Source organism: Rattus norvegicus, chromosome 10 (genome assembly GCF_021556685.1).
Source record: "Rattus norvegicus strain SHRSP/BbbUtx chromosome 10, alternate assembly SHRSP_T2T, whole genome shotgun sequence".
NCBI classification, from domain to species: domain Eukaryota; kingdom Metazoa; phylum Chordata; class Mammalia; order Rodentia; family Muridae; genus Rattus; species Rattus norvegicus.
Window position 1 is genome coordinate 49,568,408 of NC_141543.1, and position 27,922 is coordinate 49,596,329.

The 27,922-nt window shown below is 45.3% G+C and overlaps 1 protein-coding gene across 2 annotated transcripts; it reads left to right on the plus strand.

Annotated features, from left to right (window-relative positions):
- The first annotated feature begins 1,562 nt into the window (after nucleotides 1-1,562).
- LOC134480797 (zinc finger protein 717-like) lies at nucleotides 1,563-20,745 on the plus strand. 2 transcript variants are annotated; one of them, XM_087574970.1, is made up of 6 exons: nucleotides 1,563-1,656; nucleotides 3,175-3,390; nucleotides 9,457-9,583; nucleotides 13,068-13,160; nucleotides 14,259-14,326; nucleotides 20,576-20,745. In XM_087574970.1, the coding sequence occupies exons 2-6, from the start codon at nucleotides 3,376-3,378 to the stop codon at nucleotides 20,621-20,623; spliced, it is 351 nt and encodes a 116-aa protein (XP_087431096.1). In that variant the 5' UTR covers nucleotides 1,563-1,656; nucleotides 3,175-3,375; the 3' UTR covers nucleotides 20,624-20,745. The 2 variants fall into 2 exon arrangements, with proteins under 2 accessions (XP_087431096.1, XP_087431095.1); XM_087574969.1 differs by lacking the exon at nucleotides 20,576-20,745 and having other exon boundaries at nucleotides 14,259-18,629.
- Nucleotides 20,746-27,922: the final 7,177 nt, after the last annotated feature.

The following is a 27,922-nucleotide window of genomic DNA, read 5'->3' on the forward strand; positions in this document are numbered from 1 at the left end:
TTTGGGGTCTCTGCTGTCAGCTGTGTGCCTTTACCAATGGCACATAACTCCACCCCCAACCCTACATTTTTCTAATGGCAGAACGTTTCCTTGCACTGTCCCAATATCATGATGCTCACCAGGCCCACAGTTAGAACAGCGTCCCTCACATGGCAGGGCACTTGTGGAACTGGATTCAGTCAGGACAGGTTTTGACCCAGAACGTATTCCTAGGCAGTCACTCTGGTTCTCCCTCAGCTCCCCCAGGCATTGTTCTCCTCTAGTGAGATCAAATAAAGCACTGTGTGGAGATAACTTGCAGAATAAGGAGGAGAATTGCTGAGGGTGAGAGTGAGCGAGATCCCATTAAAAAGATCATACTGAGGTTTCTGGGGCAACCCCACAAGAGTTTTCTATTAAGGAAGTCGACAAGCTCGTTTGGATTAACTTGTAAGAATGGGGTAATTGTATGACTTTGGTGTTTTATTTATTTACTATTGAGACTTGGTTGTCCTGATTTTTTTTTTTTTTAATGTAGACCCGGCTGGCCTGGAACTCACAGATCTGCTTGCCTCTACCTCCTCGGTTCTGGAACTAAAGATGTGAACCATCACCCAGCCTATGTCTTTGCTTTTGTAATCTTTGAGGCCGTTTAAAATATTATACTTCTACCCAGAGCCAAAGGTATGGCTCGGGTCCTCTTCTTCTGAATTAAAAAAAAAAAAAGGTGAGAAAACTTGAAGAAAGTTATGATATAGGAAACAGCCTTCCCTTAACGAACCTCAGCAAGCGACCATTCCCTCCATTTTTTCTTCCTTTCACATGGAATTTTAGATTCTGAAGAGGGGCGATTGCGTCTGTGCTATTTTCATGTGGTGGTTGCAATTCTAAGGGTAGTTGTGGTACTTGGTTTTCTTTAACTTAGCGTGTGCAAATCCACAAAAGACCTGATAACGCCCATCTAGCTAACTAGCTACCTAATAAGTAGGTATGAGTGAGTGTTTATGTGTGAGTGTTTTGCCTGCCTGTAGGTCGTGCACATATGTGTAATGCCCATAGAGTCCCAAGGGGATGCTGGTTGTGAGCTGCCATGTAAGTGCTGGAAATCAAACCCTGGATGTTCTACAAGAATAGTGCCCTTAATCACTGAGCCATGTCTCCAGCCATACAAGAATTTATTATTTATTTATTTACTTACTTACTTACTTACTTACTTACTTACTTTTATTCTCCGACACCCCCCGTCCCCCGTCCCTTTCTCTCCTCTCTTTCTCCTCCCCCCGCCCCACCCCTTGAAACAGGGTCTCTGCCTGGAACTCCATCTCAGTGCTGGGATTAAAAGGTGTGCGCCGACACGCCCACCCAGCTAAAAACTTTTTTTTTCTTTTGGCATACAGAAGTTGTTTCTGGGTTTAACTTCACAAAGCATTCACTTTAGAGCTTTGATGTATTCCATTGCAACGATGTCACTACCTAGTGACTGGGATGCCCTAAATCACGTAAGACCCCAAGACGGTTTCACTGGCTCTGAGATCCAGATCGGGACGGCTCCCAGGAACTTCCTGTCTATTTCCGGCGTCGCCATCTTGCTTCCGGTTTCCGAGGGGGTTGGATTGTGTTCTCAGCCCTACGCCAGCCTGTCGGGACATCTATGTGTAGTCAGACAGCTGCCTTCTGGTGAGTACAGCCGGTTTCTGCCTGCAGGGGCGGTCGCTGTGCGGTGTGCAGATGGTGCGATCCAGGGCGCTCTGTGCGGGGCTGAGTTCACAGCCTCTGTCGCCCTCGGTCCCGATGTGGCTGAGCCGATCCTCCTTGATGCAGCAAGGAGACTTGTCTTCAGTCGTATCTTGTCTCCTCCTAGTCCTGACCCTGGTACCACAACTACTGTGTCTAGTGTCCCGTTGTCTGGCAGTGACAGTCCTAGATCCTAGAGCAGCCTGACGTGTGGGGTGAACCTGTGCTGGGGCATCTCCTGGCCTCTCTCCCTTATCTGGAAGGCTCTTATGTGTCTTGGCTTCTGTGGAGAGTGCTCGGTAATAGCACAGACTTTTTACTGCAGGAAGAACAAATGTCCGTTCGCCTCAGGTGGGCACTTAGGAATTACCAAAGTAAGGACTCCGCCACGGTCCAGCCTGGCGAACCAGAGAGGATGGATGACACCCCCCATCCCCCAGACCACCAAGTCCCATCCCAGTATAGACGGTGACCTCATGGAGCCCCACATTCAGTAAACTTTTAATTTCCTGCATGCATATTCTAGCTCACAAGCTATGGGCGGTAATGGTTGGAATCCCAGATAGGGTCTCCTCAACTCCCCTCCTCTCCTACTTTAGGATGTAACAGCTCCACTGCGGCTAGGGTAGAACTGTTTTACTTCATCGTTACGGATTTCTGGTCAGGCTCTGCCCCGAGATGGAGATGGGCAATGATGTTGTGCCCAGAGTTAAAACCATAGTACAATGGCGAGCTATGGAGCGTGCTTTTTTGCACAATGTGATTTCATTACTTGTGGCAACATGCAAACTTCCTGTGATTCCTGGATCCTGTAGTAAATTTAGATGTATGGCCAGGGTCTGGTGACACAGAACTGGTAGCACATAGCCCGCTAGCATGGGAAACCTCATTTGAAAAGGCAGAGCGTGGGGGTTGGGGATTTAGCTCAGTGGTAGAACTCTTGCCTAGGAAGCACAAGGCCCTGGGTTCGGTCCCCAGCTCCGAAAAAAAGAACCAAAAAAAAAAAAAAAAAAAGAAAAGAAAGAAAAGAAAAGGCAGAGCGGAGGGGCATTGTGGGAGGGAGCTCCACCGTCTGTGGACACCACAGGCAGGCTCTCGTTAAACAGTACTTCCAAGGCACTGCTATAAATAGGGGTCACATTCACTTACAGGTACACCCCTGGGCCAAAGGCTTAGGTTGCACTAGGCATTTTGTCCGTGAAACTTACATATGTGAACCAAGTGATGAGGGTGGAGTCCTGTGCAGTACCCCTGCACTGACGGGAAAATAGGAACTCCTGTTCTCTGAAATTTCTGTGGCTGCATACTGTTCATGAGTAACATCTTGTTCATTAAAATCCATTCCTAAAACACCGCAGTGTGTCTTCATGGTAACAGTTACTAAGCAAGCAGCAACTACTTTGACTAACCTCTGGGTAAACTGGAGGTTTAATTTCTAATTAATTGCGTTCTTCCCATTAGATCCGCGGTGGTGGCTCTCACCTGTAAGACACTGCTCCCTCACCGGAGGCGTCTTTGTCGTGTTCTGGCTTTTGGCTCAGCAACTATGTAGAGATACTGGAATCCACCAACAAGGCCCAGCAAGGGCCTGTTCACTTCTGTTGCCCGTCTTTCCCTGCCGGCTGCGATTGCAAGGCACTCCGTGTGCCTTAGAGAGCGAGGATGGACACAGTCATGGTAAGTAGTGTCTTTGCTCTTGGCTTTGTTTTGCATTGCGGTTTAAGAGCTTGGCGAGATCACTGAAATCGGAATGGAAAATGAACAGAAGAGAAACACACACAGGCATAGTAAGGTTATAATGTTGATATACCTACCATGTGGGCTTTAGAGTCATTTGAACTGACCCCGGGAAGGGAATATGCCCGGTTCTCGTGGGCTGCGGCACCTAAGCAGGCTTCATGAACACATGCATGCATGTTGAGGTATGCAGTGCTTCACTCCCAACCCACGGTGAGCACAGCGTTCACACTTGTCACGATTCGCTGGTACTCAGACACGTGTGTTTTCACAGAATGTTAAATTATAGTTAAATGGTAACACAATTCTCTAGCTGCCTTACTTGAAACTCCTTCCACATTTGAAACTACTATCTGGGGAAATTTTGCCATTTCATTTTTTTTTTCCTAAGTACTTCTGTGTGCATGTGCATGTACATGTCCGTGTGTGTGTGCCTGTGTGTGTCTGTGTCTGTGTCTGTATGGTGTGTGTTTGTGTGTGTGCATGTGTGTGGTGTGTGTCTGTGTGTGTGCCGTGTGTGTAGTGTGTGTATGTGTGTGTGTGTGTGTGTGTGTGTGTGTGAGAGAGAGAGTATTTATAGACGTGGGCAAATGTGCATGTAGAAGCCTAATAGGATGCTAGCTGTCCTCCTTGATTACTTTCTGTATGTGGCAGGGTCTCACAGTTCTGGCTGGTCTAGCCTGCCGGCTTACCCTGAGGATCCTTAGTCTCTGCCTCCCAGGTATTGGGGTTATAGGCTGCCACTATACCTGCCTGGCTTTAATGTGGGTTCTGGGGGTCAGGACTCTGGTCTTACAAAGCATGCATTTTATCCTCAAGGGCCCTTTCAGTTTCTGTCATGACCCCGCTAATACTCAACATATGACCATCCTTGGGTTCTGCTTTCTGTCCCTTCAGACTTTTGTGCTTCAGGCCTCTGTGGTTTGATGTCCTTAACTATCTCCATGACGCTTGTCTCTTTTGTCCGGCTTTCAGAGCATAAGTTGGACTCCCATGTTGATATGCAAAAGCATCCCAAGCTCCCCTTGCCAAATGAAATCTCATCCTCCATTCTTTCCCTGTACCTGGTATTCATAACAGCAAACCAGATGGCTTTTACCCTACACAAGAAGGATTTATTTTTTCTGGGCTTTCTTCTTCCCTCGCTGTCCTTTGCTCCCTGAGGTCTAACGTTATGAGCTGCAATCCTTCTGGCTTTGTTTGATATTCATCCTTGAGCCAGCGACAGTGGAACTCTATCCCCGCCAGCCTGGAAGGGTCTCACTCAGTGGTGATGCCTGAGTGCTGGTCAGCCACACTGCTAACAGACAGCAAGCATGGCTTGGGCCCAGACTCTTGAATTCACAGGTTTTGCCCTGGTCTCTACCTTCCTGAAGCTTCTACCCTGATATAGAATATGGGTGTTGGCCCGGTAAAGACACAAGATGCAGAGCCGGCTAGATTGCTATCCCCACAGGGTAGGAGCAGAGCTCTCCACACAGCTGTATGTGCATGGAATTGGGGTCAGTACAGTGACGGATATTTTCCTCAGAGGCAGAAGCCAGCGTGTGGGAATCAGCAGGTAAAAATGAGGAGCATTCCACACACTCGTCCCCATACCAACCTACACAGTGGTTTGGGTTCGTGGCCGGCAGCCTGGAAGGAGCATGGTTGGAAGATTGAGGCCCGAGGTGTCTAAGGAACAGGAATGTTGGCATACCACTGTAAATCCTGGACCGAGTAAAGATGTACATGGAGCCCTGGGATTGGGGACACTTTGGTTTCTTTCCAAGTGACCTCGCGGTCTCCTGGCCTGGATGTCTTAGCTGCAGAAGGGCAGTCTTGTTCCAACAGCCACAGTTCAGGTTCTGTTGAGCCTGTGGGTCTGACTTCAGCCTAGACAGTGTTGTTCCTTTTGACCTGAGGTAAGTTCAGGAGAGAGAGGGAGAGAGAGAGAGAGAGAGAGAGAGAGAGAGAGAGAGAGAGAGAGAGAGAGAGAGAGAGAGAGAGAATGAGAATATGTATAGATCAGAAAGCAGCTTGCGAGAGTCAATTTTTCCACCTGACAGGCTTGGCTTGACAGACCGTTCATATGTCCACGGAGCCATCTCCCTCACACCACTTTTGAGACATTTTCAGGAAAAGTTGCTAAATAAACAAAACAAAGACACAGAACCAAATGAGTCGCAGCCTCGGTGGCTGCAGCGACTGTGAGCGAGTGAACATGTTGTTTGTTTCCTTTCGCCCACTAATGGCCGTGCCGTAGGCCTCCACTGTTGCTTCCTGGTTTAAAATGCTCAGCTTTCACCCAAGAAAAGTGTTGGTCATTACCTACAAGTTTTGAGATTCCTCAACTCATCTGCAGGTGTTATAGTGCCTAGAAAAAAATTAGAGAATTCAGAAATGTGCTCATGGTTAGAATTTATGCCTAGGGAAGGTTTCACTGTAATCAGTGAGGTCCAAGTGTCAGCTTGCAGAAACTCCCGCTGTCTCCTGTCAGTGGCCTGTGTTTTGAGCTCTTTGTCAGACAACGGTACCCAACAATGGCCACAACAAGTTAGCAAGCAATGATTCTCCTACCCAATACTCTTTTAGTCTTTCTTGAGGTTCAATCACATAGATGTTATTGACCAGCCTTGACTGCTCTTCATCTCCTCTTAGCAAGTATCAGTTCGAGCTGGTAGTGCCTGGTCCTAGCCTGTCCCCACAAGTGCCTGCCACCATAAGAAACTATCCACAAGGCCCAAAGGAGAGGAAAGATTCATGCTCCCAGAGAGAGCTCCTTACTGCGTACATTTCTAAATTCTCTTCAGTGCTCAATGCATTGTAAATGCTGTGTAAATCATTCTTACCCAACAGAGGAAGAGGTTGTCTGCCTCTGCCCTGGCCAGACAACCACTTTCAGTGAGAATTTCAGTTTGTGGTGTTTGAGTGCATGGTTGTAAAGGGCAGTGACTGTGAAGAGCGAGGGCTGTGTGTCATCCTTTGCTTCCCGGATGCTGAGTCCAGCCATTTTATAAGAAACACCTTTTAAAGGCCTTTTTTCTTACAAAAAAAAAAATAATTCTAGCTTGTAACTCCTCAATGCTTACCCACTCTGTATATGGATTTAATATCACTCCATACGTGTATGGAGTTACCACTTACCGTGTGTCGTTGATGCTCACCGGTCCAGCCTCGGGATTTGTGGTACCTTCTGTAGAGCAGAACCATCCTTTGACTGGAGTCTGCTTTCTGCATTTCTTAGGATGTAAGATGTGGTGCTGTTTTGGTAAGCAACAGCCCCAGCTTTGGAGTTACGTGGTCACGAGTATGTGACCCCTGTGCCCATGACATTATATTTCCTTCTTGTTTTACCATGTGACCGCCTTTGTCTCCCTAGCCCCACCTCCTCCTGGTCTCCCTAGCCCCACCTCCTCCTGGTCTCCTTCCCCCTCCAGTGGCTCTCTTCTCTAGTGTCACCTGTGTTCATTACCCACCCCCGTCTGTCTCCCTCCACTCCCCCTCAGTCCCCAGTATACTTTCCTGTCCCCATACAGATGTATGTGTGGTATGTATCTAGGTCCAGATTCCACATATGACAGAAAATGTGACGATTGTCTTTCTGATTCTGGCTTATTTCAATTTACTAACTACTTCCAGTTCCGCCCGTTTTCCTAACAGATGTTTCATTCTTGGTGACTGAATAAAATGCCATCGTGTATATCTATCATATTTTCTTCATCTGTTGTGGGACGCTCCGGCTGCTTCCATTTTTGACTAGAGTGAATATCACCACAATAGTCACAGATGATGGGGCATGCGTCCCTGTAAGAGGCTGGCTCAGACTCCTCTGAGAACATTCCCAGGAGTAGAATATCTGAATCATATGGTATTTATATTTTGAGGAACTTTCATATTGGTTCTACGGTGGCTGCATTCATTTAGATGTGTAAGTGATGTATAAGAATTTCTGGAATCCTCAACAACAATTAACTTTTAATTGGTAACTGCTTTAATGGGTGAAACTGCGATGCCACTGTAGCATCTGTTTGCATTTTCTTGGGAGCTGGTGACACAGAACGTTTTTTCGTGGACCTGTTGGGCATACCTACATCGTCGTTCGAGGACTATCTGCTCATTTGGCTTGCCCGTTTAGTAGTTGCGTTGCTTACTGTTGGTGAGTTCTGTAGGCATTGTTCCTGGTAAATACGTCACTGGCAATGACTTTGTCCCATTCTGTAGGCTCACTGATTTTCTCTTTGCTGTGCAAAATATTTTTAATTCCATGCTCTCTGATTTGTCAACTCTTGTAACAGATTCCAGCGCTTTTAAAGTCCTTTCCAAACAATTCTGCCTATGCTTCCTATGCCTATGCTTTTGACAAACTCCCAGCCACTGTTGTACTAAATGGGAAATGCTGAAACGTTCCCTTTAAACTCATTGACACGACAAGGCTATTCACACTGGGTAGTGGTTGAAGTCTCTGCCCATGCAATAGGACAAGAGAAAGAAATACAAGGGATACTGATAGAAGAGGCAGGAATGAATCCTCTTCGTTTGCAGGAGGTGTGGTCATAGACCTGTCACCCTCAACACCCCACCAGGAAATTCTCACATCTGATAGCACTTTGAACAGAACGTCAAGAATAGAAAACCAGCACCAAAAACTCACAGGATGTCCCATAAACTAGTAACAGTTGTACAGAAAAAGGAATCAGTCATGTTTATAATATAAATTCAATAGTCCTAATAATGTAATAACTGAATTGTGAGGCTAAAGTCTATCCTCAATATTAAAGACACTGAGTAAGAACATGTAAGATTGAAAGAATTCCTATGCTCAAGGATTGGCTATGTAGTTTTTCCACAGATATATGCTTATTCTGAAATATATTTGTACACACATCTATATGTAAGTTCTGTGTGTATGTACATGTGTTCATGTTCCTGTTTGAGACAAAGTCTCTCATGGATCATGTGTGTGTGTGTGTGTGTGTGTGTGTGTGTGTGTGTGTGTTCGTTCGTGTGTGTTCATTTGTGTTCATGTTTCCGTTTTGAAACAAAGTCTCTCATGTGTCCTGGGATGATCTTGAACTGGAAATCATCCTGCCTCCACTTTCCAAGTGCTAGGGTCACAGATAAGAGCTGCCATGCCTGAATTCACCTTGAAGGATACTAATAAATTATCTAATATTGAACTTTCTTGTTTCCCCAGAATATATTTTAAAATCTTGTGCAGTTTTCAACCTCTGCATCTTTCCCTCAGTCACCGAATACGAGTATATTCTCCGTCCTTTGTTGTTTTGTTTGTTCATTCGTTTGTTTTGTTTTAGTGTCCTAAGTTGCTTTAAAGCCGTTTAAACTCAGTTTGATGACGTTAGCTGCTTCTGAAATTTCTCATTCTTTATGTTCTCTGTAACTAGCAGCTTGTTGTAAGCTCCTGTTTGTCCAGTTGCCCCTTAGGCATCTGCACATTTGATGCCAGAAACAAGCATGCCGAAGATCATCGTAACTCCTGCCCACCGCAGCGATTGTCATTCTACCTGGTTTCAGTTTACTCCCTACATAGACCAAGCTTGCCTCAGACTCAGAGATCCCCACCTCCGCCTCTCACATGCGTGGATTAAAGGTGTACATCAGCACACTCGGCCAACTTACCCTCCATTATAGGACACCGTGACGCGTATTTCCTTTCGGATACTAGCAACCCTTCCGGTTTTAGGAAGGATGTATAAGGCTACCTATGAACGTGAATTTGGAAGTAGATCGTGAATAACAGTTTTGGAGTTGAGGCCTGTGTTTAAATAGAAAACCAAAGGAATAATAATAATGTGTATTTACTACCTGAGTCCCTCGTCACCAAGCTAGGGAGTATACAGAGCATCTTGTAGTTTTGGGGGTTTGGTTTGGTGTTTTTTTGGGGGGTGGGTCCTTCCTGAATAGAGAATTTCATGTAAGAAGAGCCTGTGAAAGGGAGGGCCTCACATATTCCTGTCTCAGACCTGAGGCTGAGGGCTTGGGTTGAGGAAAGTCTTCTCATTACAGGGCTTGGTGTCATTTGAGGATGTGTCTGTGGACTTCACCTGGGACGAGTGGCAGGACCTGGATGACGCTCAGAGGAAGCTCTACAGGGAGGTGATGCTGGAGACCTACAGCAGCCTGCTGTCCTTGAGTGAGTGACAGTCCCAGTCGTGCTATTCGAAGCTTGTCCCTTTTTGGTGAATACAGGAGCCCCTTCCATCAGTGGGCGGTGGTTGTTGGTTTTGTTTTCTCTCTGTGCTAGCACCCAAACCCAGAACCTTGCGCATTCTAAGCAAGCACTCTACCTCCAAGCTTTCACTGACGCCTAGTAACTCCATATTTATAATGAAAGTCGTCGTGTCAATGTTTGTGCAATATACATGATGATGTGTGTCTTAGAAGTCTATGAACTTAGATAGGCCATTTCCATCTGTTGGGAACATTTAAAACCTTCCCTCTTACTCTCTTTGAACTTACTTATTTAACGTACATGAGTATTTTGCCTTATCGTATGCGTGTGTTCTGTGCCTGGTTCCCAAAGAGATCAGAAGATGGCGTCAGATCCTCTGGAACTGGAGTTAAGGACAGTTGTAGCCTGCCATTTATGTACTGGGAACCAGATCCAAGTTCTTTGCAAGAAGAACAAGTGCTCTTACCCCACTGAGCTACCTCTCAAGCCCCTAAAACTCTCCCTCTTACTTTCAAGTAGTTGTCGTCAACTGTAGTTAGATTTGTGTGCTGTGAGGCAGTGGGACTTGTGTTTCCATCCAGCCGAGCCCCTGCATCTGTCAGCCATGCTCCCTCCTTCCCTCACACCGTGCCTAGGCTCCCAGAGCTGGATGTTCTTTCTTTATGTTTCGAGCTAACATCAGCTTCTAACCACCGACTGTGACCACGTGGTGTTTGCTGCTTCTGTTTTGATCTCCCTCACTCAATGCGTGTCTTTCAGTGGTCCTCTGGGAGAAAATTCGGGGCCTTTTCCATAACTGGACGAGGTCACCCTCTCCGTGTTTAGCACATTTTCTTATCGGGTCTTCTGAGGGTAGACGACTCTAAGGTAGATCGGTGTCACGCCCTCTGTTCGCGATGCTGCAGTAACTGCACGGGGTTCTCTCCAGAGCGCTTGGGGGTCTCCAGGGTTGTATTCCAACACCATGTGTTCCAAGGTTTCTGCTGTGCTGCGTGCAGTTCACTTTCCAGGACTTTAGGAAGCACCATGCTGCTTTTCAGTACCTGTTAATGGCATTTCCAACAACAGACCTTTCCTTCTCGGTGTCTTCTCTAGCGTCAGTGATGTTAAAGTGTGTTCGATAGTCATTGTAGTCATGGTACCGTGAGAGCCCGATGAGAGACTTGAAATTCTGCGATGGTTAGGGACGTTCACATCCTTGTGTCTTCAGAGACGTATCAGTTGTGGTCGTTTGCCCAGAATCCATCAGCTTGTCCCCTTTGATGCCAGCACATTATATACACTGGAAGGCAGTCCGTCATCAGGGCGGAATTTGTAAACACTTCCTCCTTTTGTGTGCTTTCCTTTTAACTCTCTGAGCTGCTAGCTTTTCTGAACTAAAGTTCAAAATTTTTATATTAAATAATCCTGGTTTCAGTGCTTGCTTGTGTTAAGTGTGCTTCTGGTGTCAGGCTTTAAAAGTTGACCTTTACCTACATGCATATCCTTTTGTGTTCCCCCTGTGTTTTCTAGTGTTGCTTTTATAATTTCAAAGTCTACCCTGGGATTTTTACTTGGCTTCTATATATGGTAAGGGGCCGGCTTACCACCTCTCTCCATCACTCCATAGATGGTAAGGGGCAGGCTACCACCTCTCTCCATCACAAGGCTACCCAGTTTCCGCCTAGCTTCACAGATGTTGACATCTTCCTTCTAAACGTTTGTTCTTCTTGCCTCCTGTGAGGTTCGGCTGGCTGGAACCCGTGCATTTGCTGTTGGTCCCTCTGTTATGCTGTGGTGATCTCTGCATTCTCTTTCTGCCTGTGCAAGCTGCACTTCCTGTGCAAGCTGCACTTCCTGTGCAAAGTGCTTTGGTACCTGTCTCTTCCAAGTATATTTTGAAGTTAGGTTTTGCTTGTCTGTTCTTTTTTGTTGGTTGGTTAGTTGTTTGGTTAGTTTTTGGTTTTGTTTTCAAGACAGGGTTTCTCTATGTAGTTCCAGCTGTCTTAGAATTTGCTCTGTAGAACAGGCTGGTCTTAAACCCAGAAATCCACCTTCCTCTGCGTCCAATGTGCTAGGATTAAAGGCATGTACCACCACACCCAGCCCTTTATTCTTTTAATTAAAATTTGCAGCTATTCCAGATATCACTGGAATTGATTACTTTGAACAGTCCCTTTCTGTAGTGTTGACACAGATGTGGGGAACCAGACTTTCCTTGTTAAACTGGGCAGATATTAGGTTGTTAAGTGTTACAAAGGCGGAAAAATCTCTGTTAAGGACTATTATGTTAATGGTAACCTCCTTCCAACATCGTGTGTGTGTGTGTGTGTGTGTGTGTGTGTGTGTGTGTGTGTGTGTGTCCCCTATAAGAAGCAAAGACCGTGGGTTGGGGATTTAGCTCAGTGGTAGAGCGCTTGCCTAGCAAGCGAAAGGCCCTGGGTTCAGTCCCCAGCTCCGAAAAAAAGAAAAAAGAAAAAAAAAAAAAGCAAAGACCATGAATTACATAGTCTGACTTGCTGCCCTGGTTGCCTTGAGTAAAAGGACCCCCAGTTGACAGCAGCTCTAACTCCTCTTAAGGCACTACCAGCTGCTCTAAACATTCCCAGGGCACTTGGAGGACACTCCAGCTGTTGGCTGTCTCCCCTGATGGTGCAGTCCCTGCCAGCACAGTTGCAAAGCTTCTGACTTTTGCTCTCATGGGCTTCAGTGACTTCTAGGTGACTCTGCAGTCATGCTCTCCTAGGGAACAGAAGGGGAGCACTTCCTTGTGGCCTGACAGGTGCTTTGACTGTCACAGACATTACTTCATTCTCAACATGGCTTCCTGCTTATATACCAAGCCGCCAGGTCTGCTCACTTGGAGAGCTGGCTAAGAGATTCCCTTCTGTGCTGTGTCCCTGGTGTTGTTCCAAGAGAAGGCTTCTCTCCAGTCATCTCTTCTTACCTAGTTTTAGTGGCATAAGGTGATCTGGTAATACCAAGAATAGAGTAGCTGAGACTGGAACTGAATCCAAGAAACCAAAAGAGTTTCAGCACAAAAGAAAAAGAACTCTTATTATTGCTCTCTTGCTATCTTGTTTGTAATAAATCGTTATCCATTGTTTACTCCTTAGCTCTCACTTTCTTCTGCTTCCTGGTATAAGGTTCTTTTGGGGGGCGTTGGGAGGAGGGGTGGTTCAGAGCGCACTGCTTCCCTTCTGCTGATCTTGCCAACTCCTACGGCTGAGGAAGTTTAGATTTTTGTTAATTCAATGTATTTTTAAATTTTTCACTTGCTTTTTTTTTTCTTGATCCAGGTGGCCAGTCAGAATAATGCTTTTATCCTCTGTGTATTTCTTTTATTTTAATGTCTGCATTGATTATAAACACCATGTTCTCATGTAGTAATCATGTTGGCCCTTTCTTTGCTGAGAGTCTGAAACTCAGTATTTTGTAACTGAGACAGAATATTTCCTATTAATAGATCAATGTGATGCCAAACCTGAGCTGATCCTGAAGTTGGAGCAAGGAGCTGAACCATGGAAGGAAGACGGTGCCGCAGACCCGAGCCTCGAAGGTCAGTGAGTGCACCCTGGGCTACGGCCCATCGTGAGTTCTCATCAGACGGTGGGTGGGTGAAGTTCTTCGTATTCAGTTCTGACATCTCCAGTCTTGACACCAACTTCGTAACCAGATGCTCATTGTGTCATGGCCAAGGGAAGCTCTCAGGGGCAAATGGACCCTCCTTTCCTGTGTTCCTGTGTTCGCTGTGTATCCCACAGACTCAGAAAATTCTGCTCACTCTCCCTAGGCATTTCCTTAAGCAGTTATTCTAAATCCCGTCGTCCTTTTCCCCTCGGTTTTTACGTAATCCTTCACTTCAAGCACTTGCTCATGGGGTCATTAATGCATTCGTCACTTTTAGTTGAGTCCTCAGAGACTTTGGTGTGCTATGTGGGACCAATAGTGGTGATCTGACAAATTTGCGTTGTGTAAAAAGCTTAATAACCACAAAAATAGGTTTCCTTAGCCGGACAAATGAATGGAAAAATATAGGGCGGTTCTAAGGCCAAAGAGTTTTGAAGAAATTGTTTTAAAGTTAATTTCAGATTAATTTTGAGACTTACAAACTTGGTACATAATTCATAGGCCGATGGGAGTTCTAACCTTCAGAGTGGTTGGGGTTTCATTAGCAATTCCAAGTTAACAGTATTTCTAAGTCATTATTGAAAAGATAGGTTTCAGACACTCACCTGCAGAATTCCAACATAATCAAGATACCAGAATCCATGAAATTCAAGGAACACCTGCAAAGACTCTTGAATAGGGTAGACCAAGGTTTGGCAAGACGTCCAGGTGTTCTCAAGCATGGAAGCCAAATGAACAGGGCTCTGTTGAAAGGCTCCTGTTTGATGAGGAAATTGTAATATCCATTAGCCTTCAACCTTTTTCGTTGTAGAACTTACTTTAAGTCAGCTGGTTTGTGCAGCATTTGCTATGAAAGTTTACCCCAATAGAAGCTCTGCAAGAGCAAGATGAGCTCTTAGCCTCCGAGCCATCTGTCCAGCCCCTATTTTGTAACGTTACATCACTAGCGGGGTTCTGCTTCACTTTCGCATTAGGACTCTGTCAGAATGGCTTCTGTATTGTTCACGTGGGGCCACTTTTATTTCAGCTCTGCAACCTGTGAAGAGCCTGAAGGAGACCAGATGGGACAATCGAAAGAGACATCTGAGCCACCTGGTAATCACCGGCAGCGCGTCAGCTGAGGAGAGGGGCCGGTTTGGGGAAATATTTAATCTGAGTTCAAACCATGTTTTGCACCTGGCTATTAAGAATAGGGACTCTTCTAGAAGGAGAGCTGAGGCGCTTGATACATGGGAAAACATGTGTCTCCCTGGTGAGATGCAGGCTACAAAGGAACTTGACCATCCTAATTCAGCTAAGGTGCCGTGCAGGCCTCCTGCGCCCCTTAGTCTGGATCTCAGTGTTGAAAGTGGGCAACAACGCGTCCAGCGTGCTCAGCGTGGTGAAGCCTTCGATGTGAACACTGTATGGACACGTACAGTGTTTCCTTTGGGAGACAGCTCGAGAAATGCCTTTGATAAGTTGGCTCTTAGTGCCCAGGAGGGCACTCGCCTAAGGGAAGAAACTTTTGGTTGTAACATGTGTAAGGAGTCATTCTCTGACACTAAGCATCTAAAACCACACCTAAAAACCCAACGTGGCATGAGTACCGACGGTGAGCCAGCATCCCGTGCAAAAGCAGGCCTTCAGCGCACTCTGCGTGCCTGGGGAAAACCCCGGGGGTGTAATGGCGACGAGAAATGTGTGCATCAGATGCCGAAACTGAGGGCTGATCGGAGTGTCTTCTCAGGTAAAGAGAGTAATTGTGTGAAAACATTTTGCCCAGACTCCACTTTGAGTGTACAGCGGAGACCACACCCAGGTAAAAAGCCCCGTGAATCACCTGTAAAAGCCAACGACCAGCCTCGTCGACGTCACAGAGGTGGGAGAACCTACCAGTGTAAAGTATGTGGGAAAGCCTTTAAACACACACAAAATCTCTACTTACACCACAGAACTCACACTGGGGAGAAGCCCTATGAGTGTAAAGAATGTAAGAAACTATTCAGCGTAAAGTCAAATCTCAGTGTACATCAGAAAACCCACACCGGTGAAAAGCCCTACGAGTGTAACATATGCAGAAATGCCTTTAAAAGAAGGTGTGACCTAACTATACACCAGAGAGTCCACACAGGCGAGAAGCCCTACGAATGTAAAGAGTGCAGGAAAACGTTCAGTATAAAGTCAGGGCTCATTGTACATCAGAGGATTCACACAGGCGAGAAACCATATGAGTGCAATGTCTGTGGGAAACGTTTCAACCAGAAGTCAAATCTCTCCACGCATGAGAAAATTCACACGGGTGAGAAACCCTTTGAGTGCAAAGACTGCAGCAAAGCATTTAGCGTCAAGTCCTATCTCACTATACATCAAAAAACTCACTTGGGTGAGAAACCCCACTCATGAGCTCTGGGGAAGCCTTCTGTGAGAAGACAACCCTCCACAGACATCCTAGCGCAAGCCCAGGTCAGAATCCCTGTGAACAGAGAATGTAGAAAAAGTGTGAGCTGTTCATCCTCTCCAGGTACCGCAGAGAGGTGAGAGGTGTGGGTCGTCGTGCATGTAAAGATTGCAGAGACTCCGTCAGTCCTAAGTCAGATCTCCTCATTAATTAGTGAACTCAAAACACGAGAAACCTACCCGTGTGGGACATGTTCAGAAGGCTTCTGCCAGATGTCAGGCGTTAGCTATTGGAGAAGCTCTGCAGGCGAGAGACCCCCTCTGACTGAGCCCTGGAACAGTCGGTCTTCAGTAAGACTGGAGAATCCGTACTGACAGAAACCCTGAGTGTAGCTCTGTGGAAGCCCTTCAGTCAGAAGTCTGAAGAGTCCCCATAGGGGAGAAGCCCTGTGAATGTAACAAATGCAGCAAGGCATTTGTCTCCTTTCCCTGTGTGTCACAGAGTCTTGTCAGTGTAGTCTACAGAGCATTCACCTGCCACATGTCAAACCTAGTACACACCAGAGAAGGCTCGCTGCTGAGAGGCCTTAGGAAAGTAAGGACGAGGAAACATTTCCAGCAAATGTGTGGCGGGGTCCTCAAGTAGAAAAGCTCTGTGGGTGGGAGTGGGGGAGTCCCAACAGCAGGTAACTCACTGTGCGGCACTCGCACAGCTGAGAAGTGTGAGGTGAGTGCAGTGTGTGTGTGGAGAAACCTTTTCCTAGATGTCAGATCTCAGCAGTCATTAGGTGAGGAACGCTTCAGCTGAAAGGCACCCTTTACTGCATACCAAAGAAGGCAGGTAGGATAAGCCATAGCACTTTAATGTGTGTACAAAAACTTGATTCTGTAAGGCGAAGACATCTGTCTCCACTAGAGAACCACGCAAACACAGAACCCCATGAATATAAAAACTGAACCAAAAAACAAAAAGACAATCAAAACAAAACTCACAAAAGCCCTGAGATTTTAAAGAATGTAGAAAATATTTCATAGTTTCGGGTTATGTGCAAGAACTCAAATAGGTAATCATACACTCACATAAGTATGTATAACAAACAGACATAATGTGCATCAGAAATCCCTACCCCTGAGAAACCAGAGTGATATATACACACACACACGCACACGCACACACATACACACGCATGACTTACCCAGTGCAAACACTGGAGGGCTCGCAGGCTGGAAGTACCTAAATGTCATGTACATGGACAACCCTTTTACAGGAAGGTGACCTCCACATTGAAGAATCCATAAGAGAGGGGATGCTGTTAACATGTGGGAAAGCCTATCTAGAGTGTTACAGATACGGAAAAATGTCACTGTGAGAGGTCCTATATGCACAAGTCTCCTGTGCTAAGATTCACTTTTCTTCCTTTACCGGGGCCTGGCAGCCTATATGTGTGTGTAGTGCTTTGGGGAGAACATGCCCTAAGTTTTATCGGAGTTTTAACATTTGTAATGAGTCCTTTCTTTCTGGCCTCAACCACGAATGCTTGCAATACATTATCTCTGAATTTGTCCTCACGGCCTGAAAGGCAGGGAGGTTTACCTTTGATAAGAAATGTAGCAAACGGCACTGATTTAAGGACATGCCTTATTGGAGAGAGTGAAGGCTTCGTATGTTTATAAATCTCCTGTTTGTATGGTGATATAACATTCTACACAAGCTTTTTGCAACGTAAAGCAAATTCATTGTAACTCATTTTAAAAGCATCTCAGACAGAACCTTTCATGTGTTTTCAAGCCATTTGGTGGATAAAAAGAACCATGAAATTTCAATAAACTCTAAATGCCTTACCTGGCACCAGCATCACATTAAAAAGATCGTAAAGCTTTTTTCATGTGTGGAATATATGTGTATCCATAAAACATTGACATCCGTATATGGGAAATTATTCATTAAGATGATATTGTCACTCTCTAAAAAGTGTTAGAGTTCTAAGATTATTTCTGAGCGGGGTGTAGCGGGGTGTGTCTTTAATTCCAACACCCAGAAGGCAGAGGCACTCAGATATCTGAGTTTGAGTCCAGCCTGGTCTTCAGAGAGAGAGTTCTAGGCCAGCAGAGCTACACGATGAGACCCCAACTTAAAAATATAAAAAGTAACAATTGTTGAATGCGCCATAGAATGAGGAACATTGATGTTTGTCACAACCAAAGTTTGAGAACTGCAGCTAACACTAGTGGCTACCAGGACTGCAGCTGAGGTCCCTGGAGGACACGATTGTCCTTGTCCTGAGGCATGAACAGGTGTCTACTTAGTCCGATGGGGCACTAACAACAGACCAAAGAAACAATTCTCTCACGCTCCCGTCTGGTGAGTCCAGTGAGTTTACTGAGCTTGCAGGAGTGTGATGGCAGCAGCTGCATCACTGAAAAGCCCTCATCGGTGTGGAGGTGACCTGGGAAAAGTGGGACGCTTACAGGAAGCTCAGCAGGCATATAGCTTGTCAGAGAGCCTCCCCTTCCCAGCAGCCTTTCCTGTTTCATAGGCTTAGGAAGGGATGGGCGCTGTGCATCTTATATGGGGGGCTTTGGGAGACTTAGGGGTTTATTTTTGAGTCTTCATGGGCATTCCCCCAGGACGGAATGTTTTCATTCAGGGGGTACAGCTACACACCAGGCACAACAGACTGCTACAGGTAAGGTTTGCACATACGATTTTATCACACTAGCAGACGTTCTCTGGATGCAGGGGCATGCCGGAAATGCACTTTTTGTAATGTTCTTTAATGATTTTCATTAAGGTTTTCCTCATTAAATTTTATCCTAGCCTGTTTACATCTTGTAAGGCTCCTATTTGTATTTTCTTAATCTTTTAAAATTTAACTGTATATGACGTTTGCAACCAACTATCTGCCAATTATAGATGTTAGTGCTTTTCTAACATGGTGATTTCTTAATGTGAACCAATATTTCTAAAAGAGTAAATATTAAGGTAGGAAAACATGAATAAAGATATTTTTCACAGCCATCTTGTGACTTGATTTAGACTTTTGTGAAGAAATGATATTTTTATCCTCTGGGAGAAATAGTCTAGGAATAAGTTCCTTTTCATTATTCTTTCTCATGCTTTCAAATTGGGCACCAACCTAGCTGTGAGTATATGCTGTGTAACCAAAGTGTGTGTGTGTGTGTGTGTGTGTGTGTGTGTGTGTGTGTGTGTGTGAGAGAGAGGGAGAGAGAGAGGGAGAGAGAGAGAGAGAGTGTTTGCATATGAGCATAGAGCCTGCTTCAGCCAACAACATGGCATGCCTATGGTAGATACAGTCATTACTCCCTGGAACTAGTAGACAGTATAACATCAACACAGTAGTGAGAGTTACAGTTTACAAGTACACATCAATAATTTAGTAGAGGTTGCAACAGAATGTTCTTTAACCACACAACATCATCTTATGCTTTGCCAAAGATTTGGTGTTGGTCTCTCTTCTGGATACTTTTTCAATGAGATTTCTCTCAGTTGTACTTATTATAATTAGATGAGATCAAACTTCCACTTTTCTTAAAGGTAGGCATGTGACCTAGCAGTGTCTGTTAGCATACTGGGACAGGGTGGAGCCGGAATTCCAAAGCACCTTGGCTAATCCAGAAGACAGGTGGAAACATGGAGAAAGTCTTTTGTCAGCTGCACATAGGTCTTGTAGTCATGATTTCTGGTTGAGAATTGTGTCCCTCAAGTTCGGTTTCTGTCTTTGTCATGTTAAAAAGCTTTCCAGCCAGTGTGAGTATTGCCATGGAGGGGAATACATAGCCAGTGAGGAACCTGCTTTTTTGAAGGACTTGGGACACTTGTGGAAAGCATTAGGTTTCTATTGGTAAATAAGCCACAGGCATGCACTTGCCCAAAACAAGCTTTCTGAGCACAGTCCCAGGATTTGGGAGGCTGACTCAAGATTGTACGTCTGAGGACAACATATGGTGTACAGGATTCAGTCTATCCAAACACATGCTCTTGAATGCTTTCCCCTACCCACGTTATTACAGAGAAGTCAGCCCACCTCTGCATCCTCCCTAGAAGTAGCCCTATTATCCCTGGTGACACCTTGCTTTTGACTCCCAGATGACAACTGAAGACATCTTAAATACATGCACAAATTTAAAAGAAAGAATAGTTGTGTGCAATAGGAAATATAAAATGTGGTCACATTATAAATTGTCCAGAGAATAGTTTCTTATAAGGACAAAAAGATCTTATTTCAGAATTTAAAATATTTGAAGGGAATTTTTCCAGATGCTTGAAAAATTCCTTGGAGCATGAGTCTAGGAAGCTACTGAAAATGGGATAACAAGGATGTCTGCTGTTGACATGGCTTAGCAGATGGAGGCACTTATGGTCAAGCCTGAGGACCTGAGTTCAATCCCCAGGACCCACATAGTGGAAGGGAAAAAAAGGAGTTGCCTGCAGACTATCCTTTGACTTCCACAGGAACCATACAAGCATTCATATGCACACACAGTCAAAGAATAATAAATGAATACAATACAGAATGTGAAGTAACACAGGGAAGAATGTGGCTGCAGAAGCCTTCATTGTTAGCTATAGTAGGGTTATTTTGTTGTTTTGAGATGTAGACTCTGTTGCCTGGGATGCTTTGGAACACCCTTTGTAGACCAAACTGGCATAGGACTCATAGAGATCTGCCTGCCTCCATGAGTACTAGGAATAAAGGCAAGTGCCACCAGGCCTGGCTCATTACTTGGAGCAGGTTAATAATGGCACCAAACGATGCATGTATGTTAATTGGACAAAGAAGGAAATAGATTTAAAAGACCATTATTGTAGTTCCATTACTCTTTGCGAGTCATAAGTGTGGTGGTTTGTGTATGCTTGACCCAGGGAATGGCACTGTTGGAAGGTTTGGCCTTGTTGGAGTAGGTGTGGCCTTGTGACTGTGGCCTTTAATACCCTTGTCCTAGCTGCCTGGGAGCCAGTATTCTGCCAGCAGCCTTCAGATGAAGATGTAGAACTCTCAGCTCTGCCTGCACCACGCCTGCCGGAACATTGCCGTGCTCCTGCCTTGATGATAATGGACTCAACCTCTGAACCTGTAAGGCAGCCCCAATTAAATGTTGTCCCATAAGAGTTACCTTGGTCATGGTGTCTGTTCATATAGCAGTAAAACCCTAACTGAGACAGGTTGGTAGCAGGGGTATTGCTATGAGAGGCCTGACCATGCTTTTGTCTGGAAGAATGTGGATTTGGGGACTTTGCATTTGGAAAGCAGTGGAATGCTTTAAATAGGGCTTAATGGGCTGTCCAAGTAAGAATGTGAAAAATTTTGTTGCTGAGATCGATTTGAACGGTGAAGACCTGGCTCAAGAGGGTTCAATGGAAAAGAATTTCAGTATGTGTCCTAGAGACTGTTTCTGTGGTATTTTGGTGTGAAGAATGTGGCTGCTTTTTGCTCTTGTCTGAAGAGTCTACCTGAGTCTAAGGTAAAGAGATTTATATTAATTGAATTGACAAAAGAAATCTCAAAAAAGCCCAACAGAAACTTTGTTCCCATGAAGAACATTTTGAACAAGTATAGCAAGCTTAGAAAGGAAAAATATAAAATATATGGTTCAAGTATTAAAGGGGCACCAGGAAGTGAAATGGGGAACTGAATCCTATGTTCTAGGAGATAACAGATTAAGGGATTTTGGGGGCAAGATCCTACCCAGCTAGATCAAAGCATGGTGGTATACACCTTTAATCCCAGAAGACAGAAGCATGCAGATCTCTTAGTTCAAGGTCAATCTACAGACCAAGTTCCAGGACAGCCTATCTTTGGCAATGAGGTAGTTGGGAAACAGAAAGCTGGTAATAGAATAAGAGGGGCCATGTTCCAGCCCCAGCAAGCAGCAGAACACAGCGGCTTCGGCCATGTGGCTCTGGCTTTAGAATAAAAGGGACGACTGGGACAACTGATGCTGGTTACCTGGAGCTAAGAAATTAATGGTAATTAAGAAGAGACCAACATCACTGAGGTGAAATCCTCTGGCAAGTGTTTTCTGAGAGCACAAAGAAGCTGTGTTCCAGAAATAACCAAGGTTGTACCTTGTGCTGTGGTTGTACTTTGTAATATGTGGAGTCACTCAGGTGGTACTGGTTTTGAAGGCATGAAAGGGTCATGAAGAACAACTGAGGCTGGGCACTGTGAGAGGCCATGGAAGGCCATTGGTAAAGGTGCAGCCTTAGTTGTAGTTGATGGCCCAGGATTGAAGGAGCCATGCAAAGGAGTTGAGGCTTGGCACCATGAAGAGAACTTTTGAGAGGCTACTGGTGAAGCCTAGTTGCATCAGAACCCCAGAGTATTGGAGATGCCATTACCATGGGATGACCACCAAGAACAGCAACAGCAGTGGAGTGGAGTGAGCCAGAGCCTAGAGTGCTACAGAGGACAGAGCTAGAGAAGTGACCCAAGCCCTTTGGAGGAGTCCAGATCATGTGTGGATTCCAGACATTGGAACAAGAAGTCGTAATATCGAAGCTGCCTTGGAGACCCCAAGATGTTTGAGTTGCCAGAGCCACGGGCTATCTGCTGGGGAAAGCTGCTAACGGGGAGTGGAACCAGCTCAGGAGAAAGAACTTTGTTGCAGTCAACAAAGGTGAAAAGGGAGTTGAAGATCTGAAGACTGCTTTGCCATCAGACACGGAGATGCAGAGATTGGAGTTTGCCCAACTGGTTCCTGTCTTGCCTTGGGGACTACAGTGAAGTGATTGGGTGAATCTCAGAAGAGACCTTGAACTTTGGGCTTTTAACACTGTTGAGACTGCTATAGACTATAGGGCTTTTGAAGTTGGACTGAATGTATTTTTCATTATGCTATGTTTAGGTATGGAACCCCTAGACTCATGTTTGAACAAGCCTATGGATGCCAGTGAGTGGAATGTGATGGTTTGTATATGCTTGGCCAAGGGGCTCTGTTGGGAAGTGTGGCCCTGTTGGAGCAGGTGTGGCCTTGTGGCTGTGGACTGATACCCTTGTCCTAGCTGCCTGGGAGCCAGTATTCTGCTAGCAGCCTTAAGATGAATACTCTTAAGCTAGAGCTCTCAGCTCTGCCTGCACCCTGCCTGCCTGAACATTGCCATGCTCCTGCCTTGATGATAATGGACTCAATCTCTGAACCTGTAAGGCAACCCCAATTAAATGTTGTCCTATAAGAGTTGCCTTGATCTCCAGGGACTAAACCACTACCGTAAGACTATACATGGATTAACCCTAGGCTCCAACTGCATATGTAGCAGTGAATAGCCTTGTTGGGGCACCAATGGAAGGGAAAGCCCTTGGTCCTACCCAGAGTAGGGGAGTTGTGGGGGCGGTAATGGGGGTGGGTGGGGAGGGGAACACCCATATAGAAGGGAAGGGGGAGGGGTTGGGGGCTGATGGACAAGAAACCAGGAAAGGGAATAACATTTGAAATGTAAATAAGAAATACCCAATTTAATAAAAATGGGGGCAAAAAAAGAGTTGCCTTGATCATGGTCTCTGTTCACACCAGTAAAACTGTAACTAAGACAGTAAGTCATTCAGATTTTTATGTGCAACAGATTTAATCTGTAAAGCATTAAAGTCTATTCTCCAGATTATTAAAATACATCAACAAACATTTTCCTGTCTTCCTGTTCTCCAAAATTAAAATGTATCCATGGTCTGCAGTATTAAGGTCCATGAGTAAGGAAGCACAGACACAGGAAACTCCTGGGGTGGGATGGAGAAGTGACTCATTCGGGGAAGTGCTTTCACTGTGTGGACCTTCATGGGATGTAAAAAAAAAATCCCAGCAACAGTCGTGGTGCATGCCTGCAGTCCTACTGCTGAGGGGTAAGGGGGTTAGCAGAGGTTGTTAGGCAGTCGTTTGATCCCATCAGTGAAGCCAAGACTTGGTGAAAGATCACATCGCATGTGTGTTGGTTATGTGTGTAGCTATGACAAAATAGGATACTGCAGCCAAAAGGGACTTACAGAAGAAAGAATTTATTTTGACTTAAAATTCCGAAGGGAGAAGCATCCATCAGAGCAGGGTGTCATGGCTGGGGGAGCAGGAAGAGGAGGGATACATCTCAACAAGTACTAAGCAGAGAGTGAACAGGAAGTAGGATGAGGCCTGCCCCTAGTGACATCACCCAGCAAGGACACACCTCCTAAACCTCCCCAAACAGTGCTATGAGTTGGAAACCAAGTGTTCAAATGCCTGAACATATTGGGGGGAGGGCATCTTATTCAAACTCTCACATTCCACTCCCCAGCCCCCATAGGCTCACTGCCATATTATAATGTGAAATGTGTTTAGTCTAACTCCAAAAGTCCCACTCAGCCACCCATAGACTGTTTTAACACTGTCTCGAAGTCTCTTCAGAGACTTCCTCCTTGCACTTTTCAAAACTGTAACTCCTTCTAAAATCAAAAAGCAAATTACATACAGAGTGATGGGGCCACAGCAAGGAAATACTGGACCAGAGGAAGACTGAAAGCCAGCAAGGCAAACTCCAAACCTTGTAGTTCAGTGTCTGGTAGTTTCCGTTTCCAAACGTTTCGGTGGCTCTACCTTTTCAGTTTTGCTTCCTGCAGCGTGGATGTCTCTCTCTTGGGCTGGTTCGACTCCCTGTATATCACTCTCCTTGCTAGATAATCCCATGACTCTGGCATCCCCTACATCTTGGGTTCTTCACCAAAACCCAGGATTCATTTCCATAGCTTTACACATGGTCTCTCGGGGCCTCCTTCCCTCTCAGGACCTCCACTCAAGGACTACCCTGCCGCACGCTGTCAGGCCTCAGCAGCTCTCTGAAACCACAGTGGAAGAATCCTTAAGCCCGTCACTCTCTAAAGCTAACATACCATGTGATGATACTGGCAAATTCTGCTGTCAGCTCGGGGTGGACCCTAAACCCCTTGAACCACATTAGTATCAGCTTTCATATCCAGTTCCTTTCCAAGAGCATTAAACTCATTAGGTCGTTGGAAACTTAACTGGGCGGGATCTTAGCCTGGAGGAGCCCGTCCCTTTATTCCATACAGGTCAGGTCTCATTAAGGGTGCTGATATCCTTAACAACAGCCAGTCTTCTAGCACAAACCTTGGCTATAGCATTAAGCTTCTTTGTGCTCTTTTTATTTCCAAATGGTATATGATACACTTTGTGTGTCACACTTGTTTTTTTGCATTAAAAAACTGCATAAATATCAGTAACAGGCTGGAGAGATGGCTCAGCAGTTAAGAGCACTGACTGCTCTTCCAGAGGTCCTGAGTTCAAATCCCAGCAACCACATGGTGGCTCACAACCATCTGTAATAAGATCTGATGCCCTCTTCTGGTGTGTCTGAAGACAGCTACTGTGTACTTATAAATAAAATAAATAAATAAATTTTTTAAAAAAAAATTAGTAACAGCGGTGCCACAATTTCAACATGATGTTGAAACATGATGCAATTACGCCATTACTTCTTAATTTGCCCTCAAGCAAGTCCTTAGGACTTCTAAGAAGGCATCCACATTCTTTGCTAAAATATCACATGAATGGCCTCTGGCCAGGTTTCTAATACTGTCCCCTTCTGAAATTTCTCGAGCCTCCATATTCTGTATTGTTCTCAGCACTACTGTCTTCCAAGCTTCTGCTTGAATGGCCCAGTAAGCTCTGCTTACAGAATCCAACAGCCTTTCTAATGCAGAGTTTCCACATTCTTCCAAAAGGCAACACGTTCAGGTTCTCTTTGCAGCCACACCCCAACCCCTGTATCAACTTAGACATTAGTTACTCTTCTGTGACGGTGAAGAGATACCATAACCAGAAGGGGTTCTTGGTAGAATTTACTTTGGCTTACAATTCCAAAGGAATTCCATCGTTTTGGGCTGGCCTGAAAGCTGAAAGATCACGACATCTCAGCCACAAGCACAAAGCAGAGAGCAAAATGGAAGTGAAACACAGCCATGAAATCTGTGAGCAAGCTCCATAAACGTACTGGTTCCCTAAGTTGGACCATAATGTAATGTAATTCTTTTCGGTCTGTCATCGTGCCCTATCTGGGTTTAGGAGATGTTGGTACATCCCCAAGAGGAGCCTCACTGACGAGTCAGAGGAGGATGACTTATCTCATTCGCCTGTGTTGAGAAAAGACTGTGAGGAGAGCTGGTTTGCTGCATCTGGATTGGTAGGCCTCTGCTCTGGCCTGGTTACCAAGGTCTCTAGGTCTGAAACCAGATCCCAAATCTACCTTAAGGGCTGCCTGCTGGTTTTGCTGTTTCTGAACTGGTAGCCATTCTAGCAAATGGATTAGTCTCAGAACTGTGAAGGGTCGTATTGGTTTGTGCCCACTGACGGCATGGAAGCTGCCGTTGTGTCTGATTTTCAAACCAGTTCAGTAGTCTAGACGACTCTGGCAGGCCTCTTTGCTCAGTCCTTCAGCTTCAGCAGGGTTGGGGTTTGCTCAGGCATGGTTCACAGGGCATCTCTCCGACTTGAGGTAGAAGCAGCCATCATACAACAGCTTCTTATCAGAAACACTTGAGCGAGTGCTCAGATCTGTAGTGGGAAGACTTGTGTGGACTCCAAATCGATGGTGGACAAGTGGGTTCCAAAGAGATTGATACAACTCGTCAGAACCCGAAGGACCTTCTGAGTTAGTTCTGAATTTAGTTCCATTCTGAGCATCTTCCCAATTTAGTTCAGTAAATATTCAAGATGTCAAATGATTTAGAGGGAGCCAGGGGAGGTTGGCGTTTTCCAGGTATGCTATAAAATAATTTGTTGTCAGAGAAAGGATTTTATAACTTTGTGATTGATGAGAAATTAAGAGTAGAGGTTGAGAGGAGGACATCTGAGCACTGTTTCTTCATGAAAATGAAAAAATACAGATAACTCCTAAGTTGGTTATGTGTAACCTACCTTAGATCTCTAAATACTAGCTGAATTTGAACTGCTTCCTGCAAATCATTTAGTTACAGTGTTAAAGAAATAAAAGGCAGTCCTATCCATGCCAGAAATATGGAAATGATTTTACTTCATTTTTGGGAGGGCAGGGGGCACTTGGGTCCTGTTGTATGGTATAATGGACAAAGGGTTTCAAACTTCAGTTATGAGAGCAAAGTTGTGTCAGAAAAGTTAGCTATGCATCGGGAAAGTATGCTGGGAGTGTGACTGAGTTTCTTTACTATGTGTTATAGGAGGTGGGCCCAACCTAGGTGAGGTCTCCTCCTCTTTACAGTAGGGCAAGGGCATCCTTCCAATAAACTGGGTTTAGGCGTGGGATGTTTACTGTAAATCCACAGGAAATCATGATCAGCTTTTTGGTCATTTCAAAATTGAGTTAGAGGACCAGAGCCAATGCCTGGGAAAACGGGTCTTGAAGGAAGAAGGAGGAAATGTTAGAGACAGAGTTACAGGATGGGCCAATGATGCATTCACTTCTTTCCTGGAATTTGCAACTGGATAACTGTTCCAAAGAGACAGAGAATGTCAACCCTACAGATGTGACAACTAGTCACATATGACCAAGTAGTGCTAAGGAAGACATTATCTCCACATCAACTGTACTCATCTTGTTGACGTTAATGTGAGCAGAGCAAGACTTTAGTTAATTATGAAGAGTTCACTCTCTAAGAGTGCTTCTGGTCCTCAGGCAGTGGTGACACGGGCCTTTATTTCCAGCACTGGGAAGGCAGAAGCACGTGGATCTCTGAGTTCAAGGCCAGCGTGGTTTACAGAGTGACTCCCAGGACAGCCAGGACAACACAGAGGAACCGTCTCAAAAAACGAACAAAAGAAACAAACAAAACACAGGGGACCGGAGAGATGGCTCAGCGGTTAAGAGCACTGGCTGCTCTTCCAAAGGTCCTGAGTTCAATTCCCAGCACCCACATGGTGGCTCACCACTATCTTTATGGGATCTGATGTCTTCTTCTGGCCTGCAGGCAGAATGTTGTATACATACATACATACATACATACATACATACATACATACATACAGCAGCTATCCTTCACAACACCAGTCTCTACCGTGCCTTAACAGGCTGAGCAGCCGTGGGGAGCAAGCCAGTGAGCAACATTTCTTCATGGTCTCTGTTTCAATTCCTGCCCTGACTACCTCAGTCACAACCCGTAACACGGAAGTGTAAGCCAAATGAAACCTCTCCAGGTTGTTCCTGGTCAGTGTTTCACCACAGCTTAGTACCAGAGAAGCTAACTGGGACAGTTTCCCGTCAGCATCTCAAACACGCTGATCCTAAGACACAAGTCTCAAATACCAAGACTTACAGATTTATAAGAGAAAACGCTTTTG